The following is a 23,777-nucleotide window of genomic DNA, read 5'->3' on the forward strand; positions in this document are numbered from 1 at the left end:
TACTGTCTTTTCAAAATAAACTTCCATCTTCACAGGAAACAACTAAGGTTTAGGTGATGAAACTACTTCGTTAGGTTTAGGAAAAGATCGTGCTTTACGTTAAAATATCTACCGAAGTGGCGTTGCTTAAGTACGGAAGTCACGTCGCAAATAAATCAACATTGGCTTCTCGTTTCACACACGGCACAAACTGCGGCCTCCTGGATGAAACACCAGTGTTTATTTGACCCATCCACCTCTCCTCATCCCACCCGTCCTGTGTGGAATTCTACTCATGTTGTCGCTCGCTATAGCGACAACATGTAGCATCCTGGACATCACTGGGAATCAAAACACCGCGGCTTTGAGAGCACTTGTTTGTGCATTAACGTGATTAACCAACGATTTAACTTGCAAGCTCGGACCACTGATTCACAAACCTGCTTGCTTGCAGTCTGTGTTCCACCACAGTCCCCGACGCTGCTCTCATGATTCATTTGTTTCTGAAGATAGATCTGATTTTGTAGCGAGTAACGAAGGTTTCAGGGGAAATGTATCAGAGTAAAAGTATCAGTTTTCTTTGCAAAATGTAGTGAAGTAAAAGTAAAAGTCAACAGAAATATGAATAGTAAAGTACAGATATCCAAAAAAAACGACTTAAGTACAGTAAAGAAGTATTTCTACTTCATTCTACACATTAGCAAGTGAATGTGTTAGCTACTTGTGGGCGCTCCGTATATTATTCATTGGTACAGTCTCATGTCTCATCCTAATCATTGTCATCCTCACTGGCGACAAACTCTTGCACAAGAGGCTTTGCTTTTGCTTTATACGATTGGAGAGTTTGTCTTCCATCCATTTTAATTTACCCGTTCGTTAATTCGTTCGAGCATCAGATTGGATTTACAAATGCACCCAAAGATGACACTAATGCCTAATTTATACTCCTGCGGAACAGCTTGCTCGCAGCCGCAGAGATGGTTTGCGGAGCTTGTAGAGGCGGGTCGTTGGTCTCCTATTCATTGTCTAAGGAGCAGCTCCAGACTTTCTACTTGATGACCTCACAAGTTTGAGATTTACTTCTCTGGTTTCCGGGTTTGAGAAAGAGAAGATCATGTTCACAAATATTGAATGAACTTTCCGAAGCCATGGAAATAACATATAGGGATTCTTAATTGTGTTGGTGTGCACCTTTAATCCTTGTTGAATCTATTTTTCCCTTTGTTTTCTATTATATTTCCATCAAACAGCTAACAGACATGAAAACATGCTCTATGAAGGCACTATAGTTACTTCCAATAGAAGAAGAGCCGGTACAAGAACCTTTTGTCACTAACATTAGGTAAATGCACATCTGTGCAGTGTTTTTTTTTTTTTTACAACGTAGCCTGTTTCTCCATGCTCAATAACTTAAGTGTGAACAACCATAAAGGTCACTGTTGCTTTTGCTTTAATGTCCCCCTGCTTTTGTTTTTATGACTTGAAGTTAATGGATTTAGTGGTTATCTGCACAATACATCATGAGATCAAAGTCCGTATGTATCCATTGTGTCCTAAACAAACACCCAGCAACCTTGATGGCAGCCATAAAAAGTTGCTTGCTTTTGATGCCAAACAGTTTTGATTGAGCACAAAACCCTATTCATTCAATGTGTTTCAATTTCTGTGTTTCAGTTAACACTACATGATGTGTCATTTTTCTTTTTCTTTTGTGAATGCAATGTGCTTAATTCTAAAAATGTATTGAATCAGTTTACAATCTCTGTACTGATTTGGAAAATCTGGATGGAGAGCCGAATGAGAAGAGCGTTCCTTCCTTCCATTTCTGTGTCCATAAGCAAAGCACTCAACCGTGACCCTTCCAGCGATGGTGCCCAAGTGCCCAGCACTAAAAGTCTGTGGCTGTAAAAGACACCGTTTCAGGCATGAGTGTGTTTTTATTTTCCCTTTCCCCGTTCACTCACCTGGCTCACTCTTGCAGCTGTACTTCACCCCGCTGCTGCTGACAAAATAAGGATCTCTTTGTTATTTTGTCTCACCAAACAAACACAGGTCCTGTTAGCTTTTGTTTCTTTTAGCATGTTTGTTTGTTGGCTGAAAACATATACTGTTGGTGTGGTCATAATCATTCTGAAACAGCAGCTTACAATGACAATTTATCTCTGTTTGACTGTATTTCATACTACATGCATTTTTGGGACTGTGTTGTAAAGTTTGTAATTTGAAGTACAATGGAAAAAATTTGGGAAACCACCACGTTGAACTCATTGATTTGTTGATTAACATGAAATTAATCGGCACCTGATTTCAGTCAATTGACAAGCAAGAATCAATCATTCGCTGGGGGAAATAATTAATTGTCAATATATGTTAAATAGGGGTGTAACAATACGCGTATTCGTATTGAACCGTTCGGTACGAGGCTCACGGTTCGGTACGCATGACGAACCGAACAATACGTTTGAATAAAAAAAAAACACCTTTAATTAACCAGGTAGTCCCATTGAGATTAAAAATCTCTTTTGCAAGATGTAAGTAACAATACTACATAACATTAAGGAGCAGTTTTTGTTTTTTATGCTTATGTGTTGCTAAGAAGACACCCCAGAAGATGAGTCACTCAGGTACAGTTCCATCATTGTTCAAAGAATAACTTCATGATGTTAGTTGTAATGAATAAATATATTTTAAAATCAAGTACATTTCTCTGGCATTTATAGTTTTCTACTGTACCGAAACGTACCGAACCGTGGCTCCACTGTATCGTACCGAACCGTGAGTTTTGTGAACCGTTACACCCCTAATGTTAAATAATCATCAGATTAGTTGTTAATACAAAGTAGTTCATAGAAGCAGAATTGTATTCTGTGGGCAGTATAAGTTTAATGACTTATTGCACAGCCTGACGTTTTTTTTGCCTCATGTGTGAGAGAGAGTACACTTCTCTCTTTGAGCAGGTCAAGAAAAGCCACTCCCTGAGTGACACTATGTCACATGAGCTTCTTTCGGGCAAAACAATGAATATGGCCACGCTGACAGCACTCAGGATATAACGTTGTTTACTCACTTTCATGTTTGTATGGAGACCATGTGATTGCTCAGCATGGTTTACCAAGTCCACTTCGTTACATAATACTGCTAACATTGACATTCGCTGTGTTTGAAAATAATATAACTGTACTTGTTAACCAGAGAAGACAATTAATGGATGTTAAATTGTTTCATTCTTGAGTTTTTCTTACACACTGATGATGATGACAATGCAGTGTGAGATATACAGTCTTATGTTGATGAGTTGAGAGCCAAATGTGTTTACTAGTCTATTGAAGTTAAACAGGTGTGCTATCAGCACAGTGATCTGAAAACACAATGGGTGTGCTCATTACCTGTGGTTTCAATGGGGAGGAAACGCATCCATTCATTGTTCTTACGAGGGAGGCGGTATCTGGTTGCTATGACCAGAAATCATTGTGTGTTGATAAATTACCTGTCGAACCAGATATGACATTTTATGAGTGTAAATGTTTTGGGTTTTTATAGAGAAACAAAGACTTCGAAAACACCTTGTGTCGTAATATGACAATGTGATTATCACAGTTTGACAAACAACCCCCGTTGTTTCAAAACCACTGAAAACCCCCAAACCTGACACAGCAATTAGTCAACACAGATACGAGTGCAGCAGCTTCATGTCCTTGATCATTCTTTGCACTTTGGCTGAAGTTCAATAGTGATGTGAAACCTTTAGTGTCATGCCTCCAATTAAAGTAGAGTAGAGTGTAAATGAAATGTTCAACCGACTTGATTTGGAATTCACTTATTCATTGTGTCTCTGTAATGGCAAGTATGATTTTACAGGATTTACAGGACCCTGGCCATTTACATGAATACTTAATTGTCTAATATTGTGAGCATCTTTATTTTGAGGCCATTTAGTTTTGGTTTTAGTAAAATAAGACTGTAGCAGCTACAGAGCAATGACCACCAGCTACAGTGTAGCTGGTGGTCATTGCTCTGTCCTCAAACCTTCTCCCTGAATGGATGTAATGCTCCGAGGGCAAGGCAAGTGTATTCATATCGGACATTTCAGCAGCAAGGCAATTGAGAAAGCTTAACATAAACAATTAAAAGATAAAAGACAAAGTGCAAAATCATCACATTATAAAAGGACATTTAAATACATTTAAAAACACGAATTAAAAACCCAAGAGAATAGAAAAAACAAACAAGCTAATATAGAATAAGACAAAAATATAAGTAGCAATGCATTGTAATCATTTATCATCAATCATTTACTGAATAAAAGGCAACAGCAAACAGAATAGTCTTCAGCCTTGAGAAATGAGAGTTGCACCTGAAATGCAGTTTTCTGGGAATTTGTTCCAGATATATGGTGCATTAAAACTAAATGCTGCTTCTCCATGTTTCTCTGGGGACAGTATATATGCAGACCTGTCCCAGATGACCTGAGAGGTCTGGATGGTTCATAGTGTAGCAGAAGAGGGAAGAAGCCGAGCACAGCAGTGGAGAGGTGTGGCCCCATGGCTCTCATGACAGGTAGGCAGGGAGGAGCTCTATTACCTGTGCAGAGCTGACAGTCAGTGCAGTCAGAACACTGCACCTGTTGCACTTCCCAGGCTCTCCCTCTCTCCCTCTCTCTCTCTCTCTCTCTCTCTCTGTTTCTTTCTCCCTCTTCCTGTCCCTCTCTCTTCCCCTTCTTTTCTCCTTGACTGCTCTGAAAGGGAGCTGAAGGCCTCACCATGGAACCCACTGAGGCCAGCGGGGGTGAGAAGGAGAAGGAAAAAGAGAAGGACAAAGTGATAAAGAGGAGGAACCGGCCTGTGTTCCTGCGTTACCTGGAGAGGAGGAAGACGGACACTATTGTGGCCGAGGATTCGGCCAAAGGTGACATCATCCTCGGGACGCTGGTGAGGAGGAGTCAGTCTGACAAGACGGAGTACAGCGCTAAACTTAAAGGTACACCACCCAATGACCTCCCTGGGGGTCAAAACTATAGCAACAATCTATACACACGTGAGCCAACGCTCAGTGGGAAAAGTCTCTCAACTCTTTACTTTGCAAACTTGTTGATAACATACTTTAAAGAACTTTTAGACAAATGTGTCCATTGTAGATCAACTTTAAGAGCAGCATCTATGGCTTCAGGGCAAACATTCAACACACACATACACAACAAGGGGTATTGGCTTTAACAGCAATTTAGAGAAACAGACAGATATGAACGGTATTAAAAAAAAACCTTCATGCGTACATTTATTCAATTATCCCAGCTCACAGCAGTGTCAGCGATGCACATCGATTAGGCACTGCTCTATAGCTCTGGATACTGGGCACCTGTTGTGTTACTATGTGTTGAGCAGGAGATACTCCCACAGGGATGCAGCCACATATGCAAACTGTGCTCCAAACTCGGGCACAGAGGAGTGGCTTTAAAAGTGTTCCAGAACCAGCTCGTAAACAAGACCTATACACAGCAGTGGCGCGTGAGGACGGATGTTCAGATAAATGTTCATTACCAAGTTTAATCCAACGACTTCCAAGTGGCTGACGATTGGTTTTACAGTTTGGTTCACATTGAATACAATAAAACTATTTGCATTGATTGAGGTAAGAAGTAGCCGGAATAATAACGCAGCCGTGTGTTTCCTCATCACAACTGCTGACCTCATCTTTTCACTGACACACACGTGTCCACATTTCAGAAAAAAACTGGCTTCACCTGTCCTGAGAGTGCACTTGGTGACTGGGAATGCTGCACTTCAGGCAAAATGAGTGACATCATTGTGTCATCAGGGGGTTACTGATCAGCATAAGTATGTAGGCTTTCCTGTGCCACTTGTTTCTAGGATTCCATTCCGGTGAACAATACACGTCAAAATGATTAATGGCACCTTGTTTCATTAAAATAGCATGACCTACCTCTCACTTGGTGTTGCACTGATGAGATAGCTTTCTCACACACACACACACACACACACACACACTTGCCTTATCAGCATCTGCTCTGTTTACATGAAATGGAGACACTCTGTTCTCCTTTGCACTTTCTGGTTGTTTTTTTTGACTAACCTGCATAATGCCAGGCAGGGTTGTCAAATAATTGGAGGTGTCTTCAGTAAACCAATCACCCGCCCTATTTGACTTTAGCTTGACACCTGACAAGCTGCCTTCCATATTTACAGTGGTATTGCCATCGCAAATATTGACAGAACGATGACATCACTGAAAGAGGAAACATGTGAGTTGCTGCTCGACAGCCAGTCACATGTGCTTGTCAGACAGGTTGGGCAAGCCACAGAACCATGGCAACGTGACATCACTCTGTCTAATTATTTACAGTAACTAAATCGAATGGTTCTGACAATGATTTTCCAGCGCAAAATTCACATGAAGTGACAGTACTGAACTAAATATTCATGTGTATTTGTCTGAAAATCCCGCAAAGAGCAGGTCACTTTGACGTGGGTTTGTGTTGTATGAGGACTGAACTCTTTCTCACTCTGTGCGTCATCTTGAGGCTTTTTTGCCTGATATGCATTTTTTTTCCATGAATGTTAACCGAAGATAAATGTCCAACTTTCTTTAAAAAATGTATTATTATTATGAATCGTTTATAGACAGTTTCAGGCTTTCGAAAATATATTCTCAGTATTCTCCGTGATAGATTTCCCATTGTGCACTTTGCTGTGTGGCAAAGTCAGGCGTGTCATTTTTCTTGCTGGCGATACGTGATACACCATGCCTTGTATTCTGTTCTTGGGCCGTCTATTGGATTCCATTCAATGGGCTGAACGGTGAAAAGCCTTGTATCCACTTTCATGGGAACTCGTGTGTCGGCAACCATACCTCACCAGACATAATGCTGGCAAAAAGCAGAAGACTTTGTAGAGTGGCAATAATATGTTGGAGTAAAAGGTAATGAGCTATGAAAAGGGCTGAAAACCAGATTGAAAATAGAATATTAATGTGCCATTAAGAGGATTCTTCTCACGGGTGGAGGTTTTCAGTGTTTCTGGGGTCTGTTTTCACGCTGAAAGCACGTAGACACGTGACACTTCATGATAATGCCAAAACATGAATTTGATACTTATATTATTTAACATTTCCACCAGTAAAACAGTTTGTTTGTTGCAGTGAAATGTGGATATATATTTATCAGGGATTTATTTCAAAGCTTCATGAGACTAATACAACAGATGACCGTGTCGTGACTATTTCTTGAAGTCATATCAGTTAATTAATAACTACCAGAGGGAACAGTGTATGACTTCACAGTTATATGTGTGTGTGTTGTGTACTGCGTTTACCATCGACAAAGAAGAAATGGGAGTTAATGATTTGAAAAAATATATATTTTTCAGCTGTTACATTGTTTGCAATCATTCAGAGGAGATGAAATGTGGGGAGGAGAGCTTCAACTGGTACTCTGTACAATAAGCATTTAAATCAAGTATTAAAAGGAAATGTGTATCACGACACAAAAACATGTTCTCTCAAATGAATATTACCTTTGTGAAATTTATAATGTTTCGTTTTCCTTGAGATTTTCAGAGCGGGGATTATTCATGTGTCTCAAGGGAAAAAAAGACAAATGTAAGGTGTCCCTGTATGCAGCATTGCAAGCAGAATGTGATCAGATCTCTGCAGGAGTCAGCCAGGTGTGAACGCAATCTGTACAGTGTTAGCATTCTTGAGAAAGTACTGCCCACTGACCACATGAGCCATTCTACTCAGCTTCAGCCACTAGTTACTGTACCTTTCTGCCACAGCTACGCTGTCATTCATTGCATCTGCAACTTCCTGTTGTATGAAGGTAGATTTGTGTCTTTATTTTTCAAAAGCAAAAAAAAGTTTCAAAAGCAAAAGAAAGTTTCAAAAGCAAAAATAAAAGTTTTAAAAGCAAAAAAAAAAGTTTCAAAAGCAAAAAAAAAAGTTTTAAAAGCAAATATATTAACTGAGAATAATTTATTTGTTAAAAAAATAAAAGCTTTGGTTTTGAAACCAAAAGTTTTGAAACTAAAAGTTTTGAAACTCAAAGTTTTGAAACTAAAAGTTTTGAAGCCAAAAGTTGTGAAACCAAAAGTTTTGAAGCCAAAAGCTGAGTTGGGTGTAGTGGGCGGGGCATACGCTGCTGAATGTATCAGGAGTTCAAACGGAGTGCGTCAAACGGACCAACTTGCGTCTCGTATCTGCATCATTGATGCAGATACGAGACGCAAGTCAAACGTCAAACGGACCAACTTGCGTCTCGTATCTGCATCATTGATGCAGATACGAGACGCAAGTCAAACGGACCAATAGAAACTCCTGATACATTCAGCAGCGTATGCCCCGCCCACTACACCCAACTCAGCTTTTGGCTTCAAAACCTTTGGTTTCACAACTTTTGGCTTCAAAACTTTTAGTTTCAAAACTTTTGGTTTCAAAACCAAAGCTTTTATTTTTTTAACAAATAAATTATTCTCAGTTTATATATTTGGTTTTAAAACTTTTTTTTTTGCTTTTGAAACTTTTTTTTTTGCTTTTAAAACTTTTATTTTTGCTTTTGGAACTTTCTTTTGCTTTTGAAACTTTTTTTTGCTTTTGAAAAATAAAGACACAAATCTACCTTCATACTGTTGCCTCCAACTAAATAAATACAATATATATTTTTGATGAAATGATGAGGAAACAAAGGGGCAACAAAGAATGTCCCTACACCTGCCCTGCTTGTTTTCTTTGACGGTGCAACTTCCTCACTTTCTTCTCTACTTTGCTTATCGTGTCCAAAAAAGAGAGATCTGTTTCAAACCCAGAATCAAACTAATGAGAGCCCATACAAGGTGTGAATATAGACTGTAACGGTCTTGGTAATAGTATCTACATGAAGTTAAACTTCTTCTGTCAAATCGTATGATGTATATGTGCATACGTGTGTGAAATGAGTCAGCTGAGGTGGGTAGTAAATTTGTTTGTATGTGTGTGTGGGTGTGTGTGCAGGCATGACTGTGTCTATGTATTTGTGTGTGAATCACTGTGTGTGTGTCCTTGCATATGTAGGTGTGTGTTAATCATTGTGTGGCAGTCCCCCCCCTCCCCGCAAACTCCCAGTCTGAGCAGATGGAATGCCTGAGCACGAGGGTGCATTACATCAGCGGCACGATTAGTTCTGTAACCTGACACAAGCCTCGCAGTCCCCCCCCCCCCCCCCCCAGAGAAGGAAGTGGTGTGTGGCGTCGATTAGGCAGCAAGGAAGCATCCCTCTTCCCTGAACAGACACTCCTGCCTGCCATGCAAAGCACAGAGCAGCCACACACTGATGAGACAGCAGGGCAATAAAAAAAAAGAGGAGTGAGCCTGACTGGCATGTTAAGTGAGGCCTTTTGGCGCTGGAGTCAAAACAATTATATCACCGTGAAATACTGATGGGTGCTCAGGCGACAAGCCGATGATTTAGAAGAGATGTTGGTTTTTCCAAGCATGCACAGCCCATAGGGGGAGGGTGTTTACCAGCATTTTAGATAATGCACACAGATGGCTTGAAATGTTGGCAAACACATCGTTTTTTGGGGGAAATTGCAGATTTACAGCAGCATGTAGGTGTATGCTCACAATATCATACATTGTCTTTGACCCTTATGACTCATTGGGCCAGATGCTGTCATAGTACACAAGAATGTGACTGGCCAGCCACGTAAACACCTTTTTATTTGATACAAATCTGATAATGTCAACTTTTCCCAGAGAAAATGACACCAAACGACCGGTCCACACCCCCCTCTCCAGCACTGGACCCAGAGGAGGTCCGTTTCAGAAAGATGAGCCGCAGGGCAAAGGTCATTCAGGAGCTCGTGCAGACTGAAAAGGACTTCCTCACAGACATGGAGCTGTGCATCAGAGAGGTGGTCCAGCCTCTACGGAATCTGCAGGTACGTGCTTTTCAGGACCCCCAATGAAATCTTGGCGGTTTAATGTGATATCAACTCCACCAGCATTTACACCTGCTACAGTAGTGTTGTTATTTAATGGTGACATTTTGTTGAGATAAAGTTTGAGCCGCAAACATTTTGAAATGATTGGTTAAGGAATCGTATTCCTTGCTAAAACTATAAATGGCATGAATATCCAAAGCTAGCAGCAGCTATCTTAACTCCAGCCCCCTTTGCATAAACAAACAAGCGCACATCCAATTACTGCGGCATGCTCCTTTCTCAAGCTCTGTTGCTCAAATCAAGAGAAAAAAAAATGTTATGTTCAACTGACAGTGGATATCTCTCCGTTTTGCATGCAGAAACTACAGTTCAAAATCCTTTTGAGTGGACTTTAGTGTTTGATAATCGTATAGTGTGACTCATTTCATTTAGACAATATTATCTATATGCCTCTTTGATTTTTTTAGTTTTTTCTTCTCACTTCCTGTCTTGCTTGCCAGAGCTTCATGGTATATGACTTAATATATCAGAATCAGAATCAGAACCGTTTATTGCCAAGCAAGCTTTCACCTGCAAGGAATTTGTCGTGGCGGAAGGTGCATAACATTCAACAATAAACAACAACATTTAACGATGAAAATAACATAAACTATCAAATAACACTGAACTGTCGAATAACATTTAACTATCAAAAACAGTCAGCACAGTGCAGGAAATAGAAACATATTTGAAATGTATGAGTAATATGAGTAATAATCACCGCCTTATTGAACATTTGTGTGACGTATGTCATCATATTGGCTGTAGCTAACACAGCAGCTTTGGTCAACAGCGAGAAACATGAGATACAAACATTATGTACCACAGGAATCTGCATTGCAATATTCAAATAAAGGTGAATTCATATAACTGACGGCTTATTTATGCAGTGATTCTGGTTCTCATTTCGACAGAAAAATGAATTTGCATGGAATATTTCATTTCCTTGTCCTTCATCAGGTTGTGGATGTAGACAGGTTGTTCACCAACACAGAGACAGTGTGTGCAGTTTCTGCAGCACTCCTTCACAGACTGCATGAGGCCATAGCTGACCCTGATCCAGAGGCAGTTGTCATCGGTAATGCCATTTTGACTACTTGCCTGACTCGAACCTTTGTTGACTTTTACTGCTCTGGTTTATGTCCTGATCTCATGTCCCATTTGTTTTTTTTGAAGGAGATATCTTCATCCAGGTGAAGGTAGCTTTAGAAGATGTCTTTAAGATTTACTGTTACCATCATGATGATGCCAACATGTCTCTCAAATCCTATGAGAAAGAGGAAGAAATCAAGCAACATTTCACCACATGTATATTAGCTCTGAAGTAAGTCAAGTCACGTCTTTCAATTTTTGTTCTCATATTCTTATCTTATCTTATCTTTCCTGATATTCTTAACGTTGTTTTTTATTTTGTTGGTGACTGTGGTTCTTTGTCTTTGTAACTATAGGAAAATCTACGACCAAGAGTGAGTACCCTTCAATGATGAATTGGTATTCACAATATACTGAATTCTACATTAGATATCTTGTAATATATAGATCCTGGTTAGCAGTTTTGGTTATGTTTTTGTTCTGCATCGTGAATCCCTGTTCTGTCGGTCCGTTCATGTCAATAATCGTTTCCTGTATATAATACATTTCTTCCCATAGAGGGAAACCCAACTTGCTGGACATGGGTTCACTGCTCATCAAACCGGTCCAGAGGATCATGAAGTACCCTTTGCTGCTCGGGGAGCTGTGGCATGCCACACCTGAAGACCACCCTGACCATCACCCGCTGCACGAGGCGTTCACTGCTGCCAAGATCATCAACGTCAACATCAACGAGTTCAAGAGACGCAAAGACATAGGTGATGTTTCCTTTACAGTGACACACACACACACAGGTGTTTTATCATTGATGTGTATTTATTTATCAAATTTGTGATTTTGCTAACACATGTGACAACAAAGTTAGTTCTTTGTCGATTATCTTCCATTTCAATTTTCTTTTCTTTTCATGCTCAGTTATGAAGTATAAGAGGTTGGAGGATGAAGGCACACTGAGGCGCAAACTAAACAAGTTCAACATCCACTCTATACGGAAGAAAAGCGACAGGTTTGCTGGCTATCTCAAGATCCTCACTGGAGTTGAACCACAGGTAACATACTACGGCAAAAAAAGAGTTTTACAGTTCCCTTCTCACTCTCTCACGGCAACACAAATGAGTACATGGAATAAAAGTTATGAGGCTTGTTGACATGACGCTTTAAATAAAATGTTCTGGCCGAAAGGTACATTATTGATATCCAAACTGTTGCTTTCATGCAGTTATTAGTAGCGTAAGGCAGATGCATATTCGGTATTTAGCTGCTATTTAAGCATGTTTCAACTCTTCTGTCTGTAGGTGAGAGATGAAATATTTGACAGAGAGGAGAAGCTGTTCAGGAGTCTGGAGAAGGCTGTGAGGCAGCTGGCCAAGAACGTTCAATGTTACCTGCAGCACACTCAGGTAGGTTAGCGTGTCCTACTGCAAAGCGTGTGTGTTTTAATGCTTTGAATTATTCTATTAACTTTCAGAGACTTTTTTTCCTTGATATCTGCTCTGCAGGAGATGGTGACTGTCGCTGTTCAGAATGTCCAGGACATGGAGGACATCATCAAGGATCCAAACAAAAATCACACAAACAGCTCTACTGACATTAATGGAAATGACCCCGATAAGCACTTTGTAAGATATGGCTTTTTTTCCTTTACAACAACAACAACAACAACAACAACAACAACAACAGTGTTATTAGTTTTATTCAGGGCATAGTTTACTTTACAGCCCAGATGCTCCCTCTCCTCCCTAAATATTCTGTCCTTGCTTTGCTGTCCTATTCCTACGTGACCTCTGATTCACCCTCCAACTGCGAGTCAGCTGTCACTTTGCCCACAGCGACCTGTCTTCTGTTCATTTTATTAATCCTCTTCTTCTGTGCCTCGATTCTTCCTACTAGGTCCCTCAGTAACTGCCACCTTCCCTTTCCTGCCCTCTTCTCTCTGTGGCCATTTCTGAGATAACTGTACCTTTGACTACGGTTCTTTGCATCGCACAGCCTCAAACCAAAGTCTGCAATAAGCTTTACTAAATAAGTGTAGACACAAAGGCAATGGCACTCTAAGAAGCAAATCGAGAGACTTATTTTGTATGAAAGGGGATCCATTGTGTCTCCTACAACGACCGCATGACAGCTGTAACTGATAGATACTTCAGGAAACAGAACACTTTCACCAGAGAAACTGTTCTTTTTACTTTATGTTTAGCACTACCCATTACATGCTGCACGCTATGAAAGACAGAGCCTGTAATGTCTGCTTAAGTATTACTGTAAGCTGAAAAACATCACGACGTCTTGTTTGTCTGCATGAAAAGCAAGCTGTAGCAGCTCTGGTTAATGTTAAGGCATACTTTGCTGTCTCCCGTAGGAGAAAATGAGTGTGAACTACTGCATTCTGAAAACAAGCCATTTATATATGAAATTCATAGAAAAACACACAGAATTATGTTTAAAGTACCTGTTTACATATAGAATACTCAGTGGAAATACTGGAAATCTCTATTCATCATCTGCCTGCCCCGTTGACCTTTTGCTGCAGAAAGACAGAATGGAGCGGTTGGTCCTCGCCCCCCTCTCCTCCCTGCAAGGCATGTTCACAGCCCCACAGAAGCTCATCCAGAAACGATATGACAAGCTGCTGGACTACTGCAGCCACCTGGAGCGCTCTTCTTCTTCTTCTTCATCCTCGTCCACGTCATCCACCACTTCTTCCTCGCCTTCGCCGGTGTCAGAAGACGCGTCCCGTCCCGCCAGGAGGGACTACGAAGCTCTCAATGCCTTGCTAGTGGAAGAGTTGCAGAGGTTCAACATGGCCGCCTATACTATCCTGACAAACTGCGTGGTGTATCTCGTGGCCCTGCTCCGAGGGCTGATGGATAAAATACTACTCCGTTCCCCATCCATACAGCAGCTACCAGTGAGGATCCCACACATTAATAACACTCATTCCTTTTCAGTCTGTTCAGTATTGAAGCTAAAGTGTGTCGCGTTTGTCTTCTCAGGCTCCATTGTCGAACATTGCTGAAGTGCAGAACAGCATCATGGATGAGCTGAACAATCTGACCTTTGTCAAGGACAACGCACAGAAGTTGATGGAGCGGAAAGTCAGCTTTGAGAGACAGCGAGACAAGAAAATAGCAGTAAGAAAGTGGAAATAATCTAGAAGAGATTATTCACATCTAGAGAAAGAAATGCACTTTATAGTCTGCAATCTGTACCAGTTCGACCCCTGCTTTATTCTTTAAGTCTCTGTAAACTTCTCATTGACTCCAGGTTGAAACAAAAGTCACACATATTCCTGTAGTTTGTTTAACCAATTCCACGCCAAACATGAACAGCTATAAATCTTATCAAAGGCAGTGCTGTGATCAACTGGGGCTCTTGGAAACCCAAAGCTCCACCAGGTATCAATCCCCTGAGACTAATCTATATGTGTGTAGGTGTAGACCCACATGCATATCGACCAGTTCTTATATGACAGCGTGCTTGTGCTCGGACATGTGAGCGGATCTATTTCTCCGACCGCCGGGAGCTTTTTACCTTCCGCCCTCCTTAGAATAATCTCCATGATAACCAACAATGTGCCTACATGTGCCCACACAACCAGACCCACTTCAAATAATTACACCCTCTGTGTCCTCCAGCTGCCAGAGGTGCAGCATCAAACCGAGGAACAGCGAGCCTGGCTGCTGGCAGAATACCCACTGAGCCGCCTGCACCAGCTGAAGAGGAAGTGTAACGGCTGCCAGGAGCAGGACCTCAGCCTGCTGGAGGGAGAGCTGGTAGCCCTGCTGGAGGACACGGACCCATTAGGCAGCAGCAGCCGCTGGCTCGTTCACACTGGAGGCAAGTGTGTGCATGTGTGTGTGCGTGGTGTGCGTGGTGTGCAAAGGACCCATGAGGCAGCGGTAGCTCTTGGCGCATTCTGTTAGTAAGACACAAAAGGTGAATTAAGTTATCACACCAGATCACCTGCAGGTATATGGTTGGTGTAGGTCTCCTTTAATACACATTGCTCTGTGAATATACACCTGCATCTGTTCGATGACTGAGGCTGTGTAGACACACAAAACTTTACTTTCTGACACTGACAAGTCAGCACACAAGAGTTAGTCCCGGGGGCTCCTGTGATGTCGTGGTTGCTGGTTCCTCTTTGCCTGCCTCTGGAGATGGTTGCCTCTCTCAACAGGGCCAACGTCATAGCTTGTCTCCATCTCCCCTCCACGTCTTGCAGAGGCACCTGAGATCCCAATGTCTTGTTTGGAACAAACCTCAGCGTGTTGTAAGCAGCATTGCCTAGAGTACAAAGACTCTCCCTGTGGGTATTGGGGAAACAAGGACGGAGAGATGACGCTTGCACGCCTCTCTGTATTCGGCAATAACAAGTTCTTTTTTTTCATGAGCTCTAGAAAAAAAGTGTGTGCATGTTTCTTGGTGCGAAGTACATTCTTCACAGACTTGTCTTTTCCTCTGGGATTAGAAGCATTCCCAGGAAGTTGTTATTCATCCTTCTGTTGATATCAACACTGTGAATATGCTTGCTTCAGATTTACACATTCCTCGGTTCACTGATATGGATTTAAGATTGTGTAAGCAAATGCAAAGCCTTACAGCCTTAAGGCATGTAGTCCCATATAGTGTATTAAAAACATGAATTGTGAAGCAGTTTTTTGATAAACAAAGGAAAATATCTTATGACGTGCAGTTTGCCCTGTATTTACCTTGCTGTTAGACATTTAAAGGTTAACCCAAGTGAAGGAGTGAAGGAGTAAGGTTTTTTTTCGGGTTTTGTGGTCAGCCTCTTAGGTTTGTCTCCTCCTTATTACGATGTGAATGGAATTTTGATTGTCATGCTTAAATAAAAAAATATACATATATGAAAAACGTCCGGAAGAATTTCCCTGGACAATCCACAGATCGAATTATTTATTGGAACTCATTTCTACCGAAGAACTAGTTTGTACAAAAATGGTTGTTTTTGAAGAGAGATGTGTGATTTTCAGTGTTTGACGTGTCTGATCGAGGAAATGTAAGAGAATCATATCTTGAAACCTGGACTACTTTAAACTATCTGCATTGCTGGATAACACTCGATGGAAGTGAGGATTTATTTGTTTCAATTTGACAGAACTAACCCCTTTAAAATGAACTCAGAAAGGTCAGGCATCTTGACAAACTGCCCCTTTGTGTCACTGTTAGGTGCACAGGGCTATGTCTACTCCACATTCCTCAAGCAGTACAACCCTCTGAGGGACTCCCAGCGGAAAGGTCAGAGGGCAAAAGAGCAGCAGCAGCCGCAGCCGCAGCAGCAGCAGCCGCCTGCCATGGTGGATGAGGACTTCGACGACCTCAGCCTGTTCGTGTTAGGCAGTGGCAGCAGCAGCTTGCGCAGCTTCAACCTCAACACCACTGACAGTGGCTCAACCCTCTCTGGACTGCAGGGGGAGCCAGACAGCCGCGACAATCTGGAGGACACGGAGGCTCAGCAGGTGTGTGTGGTGGCCTGCATGGGTTTTTTTTTAAGTGTTCTTTCACCGTGTGGATGTCATTGTAAGTGACTGCAGTGTTTAGAACACGAGGGACAGGTAACATTTCTTTGATCAGCTTTGGTTGTGAGCTTGAGAACAGTCAATGTCCAGAAGATGAATGTCCTCGGTGAGGTTTGCAAAATCAACAGTTGCAGAAACACTACAAGCCTCACTCAAGCATGCTCATGTGCACAAACACTTTCAAATGATCCGAGCAGTATCAGGGATCTAGAAAATAGGGGAGAAAACTGAAACGCATCAAACCACACACCACATGAACCTCATAATTACAATAAAATAACGGCTCACCTTAAACTGGCCATAAGTGCTTCCTCACATATGAGACTCCACCTGTTAAATCTGAGAGGTGTTATTACAGAGGGCCAGGAAACCTCTGCTCAGCCAGTACTGTCTCTGTTTAGCTTGCATTGAAATGAAATGGGGTGAATAACATTACATGATGACAGTGTGCTGTCACACACACACACACACGACTACCCAATATGACTCTGATCTTCATCATAACACGACACAGTTATTGGTCTTAAAACATGAAGTTTGATTCGGCTCAGTCGATTGTAAATTGACTGCTGGCAACATTCTGTCCACGTGGAAAGCTAATAAACAGTGCCACCTTCTGGATGTATAGGAGGATACACTTAAATATTATTTAATGATGTCAGTGCAAATTCAGATTGTGCTATTTCAAAAAACACACACACTGCTGTTAATTTGCTTTGCCCCTGATTACATCTGATTTGCATCTCTTTCCACAGTTCTATGCCGTGCATGCATTTCAAGCACGCTGTGACCAGGAGCTGACCTTGCAGGAGTACCAGCATGTCCGCATCCTTAAGTTCAGTGACCTGGGAGGCAATAAGGATTGGTGGTTAGCTGAGGCTAACGGACAGAAGGGATACGTCCCCGCCAACTACCTTGGCAGGATGTCCTACGCATAGAGGCACTGTTTTTATGCATATCATATCCAGAAAACCAAACCAATTTGTGGCATTTCAAGCAAACTCACTTAATTGAAATAATCCTGAGTGTAAAACATGTCACATGTCTGCTTGGTGAAAGTGAAAATTGCACCGGGTAACACTAGCTCTTTTATGTCTCATACCAACAGTGTTGAATCTGCTTTGCCTTCAGAAGATTATAACAAGAGAGCTCACCGATGGGACTTGACCAGGAATCTGTGATTAACATAAATAATGGAAGGAAAATACATACAGGGCACTGTGCTGAGCACTTTTTTTTACCTCAGTATTGGTGAGTTTATAATCGAAGTTAATTATTTAATGTGAACCGATTCATACATGTAAAGTGTATATTTTGAATGTGAAATGAAGAAATCTATGAAGTCATTTATATTTGAACAATTACGTAATGAATAAACGAGATCCAGTCTCCATTTGTCCCGCAGAATATAATGATACACATTCAAGGACACTACATACGACAAAGTCAGTTTATAAGAAGAGATTTAATGTTTGTTAAAGAAAAGTGACACTTTTTCCAACGGTCATACGTGTTAAGACAAAACGAGGTACGTACACAGTCCAGCAGCATTTATACAATTACACGGTGTTACTCATGTACAGTTGCTCTTTTCATACAAACACAACGCTCTGGCACTACTTCCACATTTATATTCTACTCCCTCACACTTCCTCCCCCTCTTTGTTTCTCTCGACTCATTTCTTCAGTTTCTTCTGCGCTGCTTTCTTCTTCACCAGTTGTAACCGTTTCATGGCGTTGAGCTGGGACTCTTGGGATGTTGGCGCTTTGTCCCCTGGTGCAGCTTTTGACCCATTCCCATTATTCCCGTTACCTCCTCCGTTATTGCCTCCGTTCCCTCCTCCACTTGAGCCGCTCGGGGAGCCGGCCCCTGACGAAGCCGGCCCCTTGCCTTGACCTTCGCCGCTCGAGGAACGGTTCAGAGGCTGCTTACCCAGAGTCAGTGGTGGAGGAGGTTTTAGAGGCACCTGGCTAGAGCCGTTTCCGTTTCCGCTCCCGGGTGTCTTTGCACTCCCAAGACCTGACTTGGCTCCTGCTAGCCCAGACAGCCCGACGGGTTTCTGGCCAGAAGGAGCGGACAAGGTCTTGTGGCTCCCACTCGGGCCCGAGGAACCTAGCTTGGAGCTGGCAGCTAGAGATGGGCTCGTCTTGGCGCCAAATGCAGCCCAGCCTGTAAGGCCGCTGCCTGAGGAGGTGGAGTTGCTGCTGGTGGGATTGGCTGATGTTGTGGATGCCTGAAATTATAAAAAGTTACCCCAATTATCACAACATAAATTCAACAGAGCCTCAAATTTCATTGTCATATTGCAATAACAACTTTTAAAGTTTTGAGATTAAGATCCTGAGAAGACACCTTTATTTCTGAAGTCAAACACCAACTAATTAATTAAATGTTCATTAAAGGAGTTTACTTTAAAAAGACTGTAATTTAGGTTTGCAGGTATGTTTGAGAGATTATTTATATATATATATATATATAAAAAAAGAAGAAAGGGTTTTATTGTTGATGGAAGCTCATTTACCATTTCATGGCAGGGGAGATGGTTTAACTTTAGATGCATATCATACCTGCGCATTACCATATTTCATTAATGTAATCATTTAGCGTTGGTATATACCCATCTTTTCTACTGCTTCATGTTATAGGTTACCAAGAAATACGTTGTGGTGGAGAGGATTTTTATGATGGATGTTTGTGCAGCAAAGTCTGATCCATTACCAGTAAGAAGAAGGTATTGAGAGATGGACTAACATGTGTAGGCCTTGGTCTTTCCAAGGGACTAAAAACTAAATTGAACACCAGCCTTATCCTTTGACATATCTTCGGATCGCTGTGTAGTAGAGCAAATACATATTCATCAAGATATGTCAATCAGCAGAGTTACCTGCAGGCTACACAATGACTCAACTTGCTCGAGCCAAACTCCCACACTGACTTGAATTTAAATCACTCACTTAAAAAGGCAACATGTTTGCAGTGAAAAGAACCCCATCGTGAACTCCTGATAAGTGAAAGTACTCTTGAAATGTTTTGAAATGATACTGTACAGGAACACTGCCCGAGCAACAGAAGTCAGTGTTCTAATGTCTACCGTCTGCTCATTGTTCTTAGCAGGGATTCATGTCGACTGCCTTTTAGAGCAGTTTGTCTAAAATGTCTAAGTCTCTTTGGGCAAGTTACTGAACCCTACACTGCTCCCGAAGGCTGTGAGCATTAGCTTACATCCTGATGAGCAGTTTAGCACCTTGTATGGACGCTTCTGCCATCTGTGTGTGAGGGTTTTGAGTGGTCGGAAGACCAGTAATACCAGCACATATTATTGTGGGTCAAAAAGGCGGCATACAGCCATACGTAGTTGACACAAACCTTCAATTCTGTTCTTTTGAAGGCTTGGAAGGTGCTGGTTGTGTCCGGCTTGGCTTTAAGCTCCGTCTTTTTCACCAGCGTGTCTTTGACAACAGGCGCTGATGATGCAGATGCAGGAGATGGCTTCTGTGGAGGTTTCTGGGCCTAGAGGACAGACAAGTAGTTTGCTTTAGACAGAAAATATACCAATACTGAAACTACTAACATGACTATACACTGATTAGTCACACTAATAAATACATACAAAGACGGGGTTATAATTTGTTTTCCTCACCATACGTTTCATTTGCCTGGTGCAGCGGGCACAATACCACACAAGCCGTGGATCGTTCACTTCCTTGTCTGTGACTTGGGGCTTGTGGCAGTCCTGGTGGTACAGATTATGGCACTCCTGGCACTCAACCAACTGGTTTCCCATGCTCACTGTCATTTGTCTGAGGCGATGGAAAAGCATGTTGCAGGTTAGTACGTTTACCTTTGTGTCTCAAAGATTTAGCATACCAACATCTGGAAGCTCGCGTATGAGAGAAAACATTGTTTATTTGCTAATAATTAAGATGTACCTGCAAACCACACAAGCCAGGCCCATTTCCATCGCAAAGTCATCCGCATTGGTCTCATCGTAGTCGTTTATGTTTGGCAGGAGGTCTTTGCTCGTCTGAACGGTAACTGGAGAAGAGCGATTCTCCGGTTTCTCCAAACGAGGCTTTTTGGGAGGGTCCACCTCAGCCACGTCAACCCTGACCTGTTTGTCAGTAGGACAGAAAGAGTTCCGTTTGGACAATGCCTGTTGACATCAATGTCATAACAACACTGTCAATTTATAGCCATCTTTTTGATTATTCTACTCTCTCACTCACTGTATGGATCAGCTTAGTCTTTCTTGCCTATGAGTGACGCTATGATTTTGGAGTCTATTCATTGCATTATATATATATATATATATATATATATATATATATATATATATATATAATATATATAATATATATATATATATATATATATATATATATTATATATATATATATATTATATATATATAATATATATATATAATTATATCTACCTTCTCTGCAGGCCTCTTTTCTGGCTCTTTCTTGGGTTTTTCCAAGCTGGATTTGCTGCTGCTGCTGCTGCTGCTGCTGCTGCTGCTGGAGGATGAGGAACTTGAGGAGGACTTTGAGTCCTGTTTGCTTAAGCTCAGTTTTGACACAGACCCCTTGGACACCTCTATATCCTGAGAATACACAACGATAAGACAGAACAATGTCAAGTCCAATGAAATTGAAAGAGAACTGAAAAGTAATGAATACAAAAACGTAATAAGCTCCTTACTTTTTGGAATGAACGGTAGGACGAGTCACTTCCTCTTGAAAGGGACTCATCTAGTAAAGCTTTGAGTTTCTCAACCGAGTCTTTACTCTTGGAGTGTAGGTAACTCAGTCCCTTTAGGAAGATTGGATCCAGCTCCAGACTGACAGGTCCAGCCATGGCGAAACACTGGGAATCATAAAATAATGTCATCTTTTTAAGCTTCTGTACACATGTATCAAATACCACTGCTAAGGAGGACAAGCTATGTTGCACAAACGACAGATGTATTAAATATAAATGCCTTATATACACTGTAGTGTTCACTTGGACTGACATTTGTCTTGGCTAAGAGCTTCGGGGGAAAATACTAGATTGATTCCAGGTTCAAAATTTCAATTCAATCATTTCAAGGGCTTAAATCTACACAGATACAGTTAATACAACACTGTACCATGATGTAAAGCTTTTTCTGCATCTACAGCCTCCTAACTGGAATCACTCCACTTCTTCTAAAAACAAACATCATCTATGCACGTTCATTATTGAGAAGGATTGAAATATTTATCGGTAAGTCTGTTTTTCTTCAGTGCAGCCTATAGTCCCACCCAGTTAGTGTCTCTCATGCAATCATTGTTTTCATACTTTTGCACTGACAGCCACGATCATAAATACTGAGAACAGAAGATGCGATTGCACAAACTGAAGTCAGATGAGAGGAGGGCAGACATCGGGAGAAATAACCCCACCCACCTCCAAAAAACATGAAGAGAATGAAAGACAATACAGGTCAACCAGGGCTGTTCAAGTGTTCACTCTGATGCTTCATCTATAACTATGTGCTGAACAGGGTGGTCGGAACTAAACTTCGCCCCTATGTTGGGTCTAAACAAATATCCCGCACGAAAGACATTGATACCCTAATAATGATTTAATTTGGTTGCTTTGTGACGATATTGGTACAAACCAGAAAACACGAGTCCTAGCGCCACAGCAGCTAAAGTTACGTTTCCTGTCAACTGTGAGTTACAAAGCTAAGTTGCCAGGTGGTTTACGTTACCTCACAGTCTGCTTCTTATAGAAACCTGCCCCTTCACTCGGTAGTTTCGTTTTGGTGAGCAACTAACGTTCAGGGTTGAACACTTCCTAGATGAGAAGCCGGGGAGCAGCCTTCGCCTGGATGTGTTCGCGGTGCAACCGTTAAATATGTCCGGAATCTAGTCGCTCGGAACCGTGGGTGGATATCGGCGTTATTAAAAAAATCTTTCATAAGTTTCCAGTCTATATGTAATGAATAATTTAATATGCCACCTATATTTTTAAGGAATTGAAATGCATGTAACATTTTTATATTTTGTCATCAGTATTGATTCGTACGTGTTGCTATCAGGCAGCAGATGGCGCTGTGGAGCTAAGCTAGTATTAACACAAGGAAAGACGAAGAAGAAGAAGCTCGAACCGGAAGCGTGAACAACGTGCTTTTATTGAAATTGCCGGTGTGTTATATCTACATTACTAAAGCAGTTGTAAGTATCTATTAATGTCATTTCATGCACCGGGTCTTACGTTGTATCTCAGCCAACACGTTCTTGCTGCCATTCATGAAAAGACACCTGAACACTTTTCCAAAGCAAATGAACGTCACCTGTTAACCTCGCTCTTGTTTTTTTTTCCTTCACAGCACTATTAACGATGAAGCACACCGAGGGAAAGCATCTCTCCCTCTTTCTAGACGTTTGCTGCCAAAATGAGGAGCCGCGTCTTCCGCTGCACACCAACATCGCCCTGTTTCTCCTGTCCTACTGCGAGTGCAAGTCTTTCAACGTGTTCCTCGTCTTCACCAGACCTGCCAGCTCCCAATCACTGAGGAGTCAGCTGCCAGAGGGGTTGGAAGTGTCTGACGTTCAGTTGGAGGCTCTGCCCCAGTTGGTGAGGGGCTGCCGTCGGCCTGCAGTTCTGGATGAGACTGGGATGCTCTGCAGGGCAGGGCTGGCGGTGGTCCTGAGACACGTCATCAACAAGGCCCTGGAGGCCGACCCTTCTAGAAAGGATGTGTTGGCACTGCTGGGCTTCAAGAAGACCTGTCTGAAGGCCTGTGCTGAGGTCAGTGGCAAGCAAGGACACACGTAATCAAAGTGCAAGTAAACAAAGTCCCCTGATGTGTAGCATCGGTCATGGTGGGGGGTTTCTAGCACAACTTCACCTACTTGTGATGTAGATGGCTGCTTTAAAAAGTTGAAACTTTAGCAAAACTTGTTGTGAAGTTTATTGCGAGGCCGGGGCATTTTTGGCTACAGGCATTTATGAAATCACAGGAGATTTGACCCTTTGACTCAGCATCTATCACTCAGTGTGTACAGGTGTGCGAGCAAATATAATGACTGTATAATGACATCATTACTGTGAATCCCGATTACATAGTGGCATAATGCTCATGTGTTAGCCTGTCAAAATACCAGTAACACTTGATTTTATCTTCTTTTCAGAAAAGGGACATCATTTGGTTTTAATCAT

At 41.7% G+C, this 23,777-nt stretch overlaps 3 protein-coding genes across 6 annotated transcripts in view; 2 read left to right on the top strand and 1 right to left on the bottom strand.

The window, feature by feature from the left end:
- Positions 1-4,739: 4,739 nt before the first annotated feature.
- Positions 4,740-17,520, top strand: arhgef38 (Rho guanine nucleotide exchange factor (GEF) 38; the record flags this gene model as incomplete). Its single annotated transcript, XM_079278513.1, has 14 exons — positions 4,740-4,956; positions 9,724-9,908; positions 10,911-11,028; positions 11,127-11,274; positions 11,399-11,416; positions 11,601-11,800; positions 11,958-12,091; positions 12,338-12,442; positions 12,542-12,661; positions 13,573-13,950; positions 14,036-14,173; positions 14,678-14,885; positions 16,233-16,522; positions 17,338-17,520. 14 exons carry the CDS (start codon positions 4,740-4,742, stop codon positions 17,518-17,520), a joined length of 2,442 nt encoding a protein of 813 aa, XP_079134639.1.
- Positions 17,521-18,044: 524 nt separating this feature from the next.
- Positions 18,045-23,050, bottom strand: ints12 (integrator complex subunit 12). 3 transcript variants are annotated; one of them, XM_079279523.1, is made up of 7 exons: positions 22,909-23,050; positions 21,288-21,452; positions 21,019-21,189; positions 20,513-20,694; positions 20,224-20,383; positions 19,950-20,093; positions 18,045-18,816 (listed from the first exon to the last, which is right to left on the bottom strand). In XM_079279523.1, exons 2-7 carry the CDS (start codon positions 21,441-21,443, stop codon positions 18,259-18,261), a joined length of 1,371 nt encoding a protein of 456 aa, XP_079135649.1. In that variant the 5' UTR covers positions 21,444-21,452; positions 22,909-23,050; the 3' UTR covers positions 18,045-18,258. The 3 variants fall into 3 exon arrangements, with proteins under 3 accessions (XP_079135649.1, XP_079135647.1, XP_079135648.1); XM_079279521.1 differs by having other exon boundaries at positions 22,830-22,933; XM_079279522.1 differs by lacking the exon at positions 22,909-23,050 and adding an exon at positions 22,324-22,403.
- The window catches only part of gstcd (glutathione S-transferase, C-terminal domain containing), a 54,056-nt gene continuing 52,992 nt past the window's right edge, over positions 22,714-23,777 (top strand). For both annotated transcript variants that reach the window (XM_079279519.1, XM_079279520.1), the window contains exons 1-2: positions 22,714-22,789; positions 22,945-23,366. In XM_079279519.1, coding sequence (XP_079135645.1) covers positions 22,956-23,366 — 411 coding nt within the window. In that variant the 5' untranslated portion in view covers positions 22,714-22,789; positions 22,945-22,955. The remainder of the gene's footprint in view (positions 22,790-22,944; positions 23,367-23,777) is intronic.

The sequence above is a fragment of the Melanostigma gelatinosum genome, assembly GCF_949748355.1.
Source record: "Melanostigma gelatinosum genome assembly, chromosome: 11".
Classification (NCBI taxonomy): Eukaryota; Metazoa; Chordata; class Actinopteri; order Perciformes; family Zoarcidae; genus Melanostigma; species Melanostigma gelatinosum.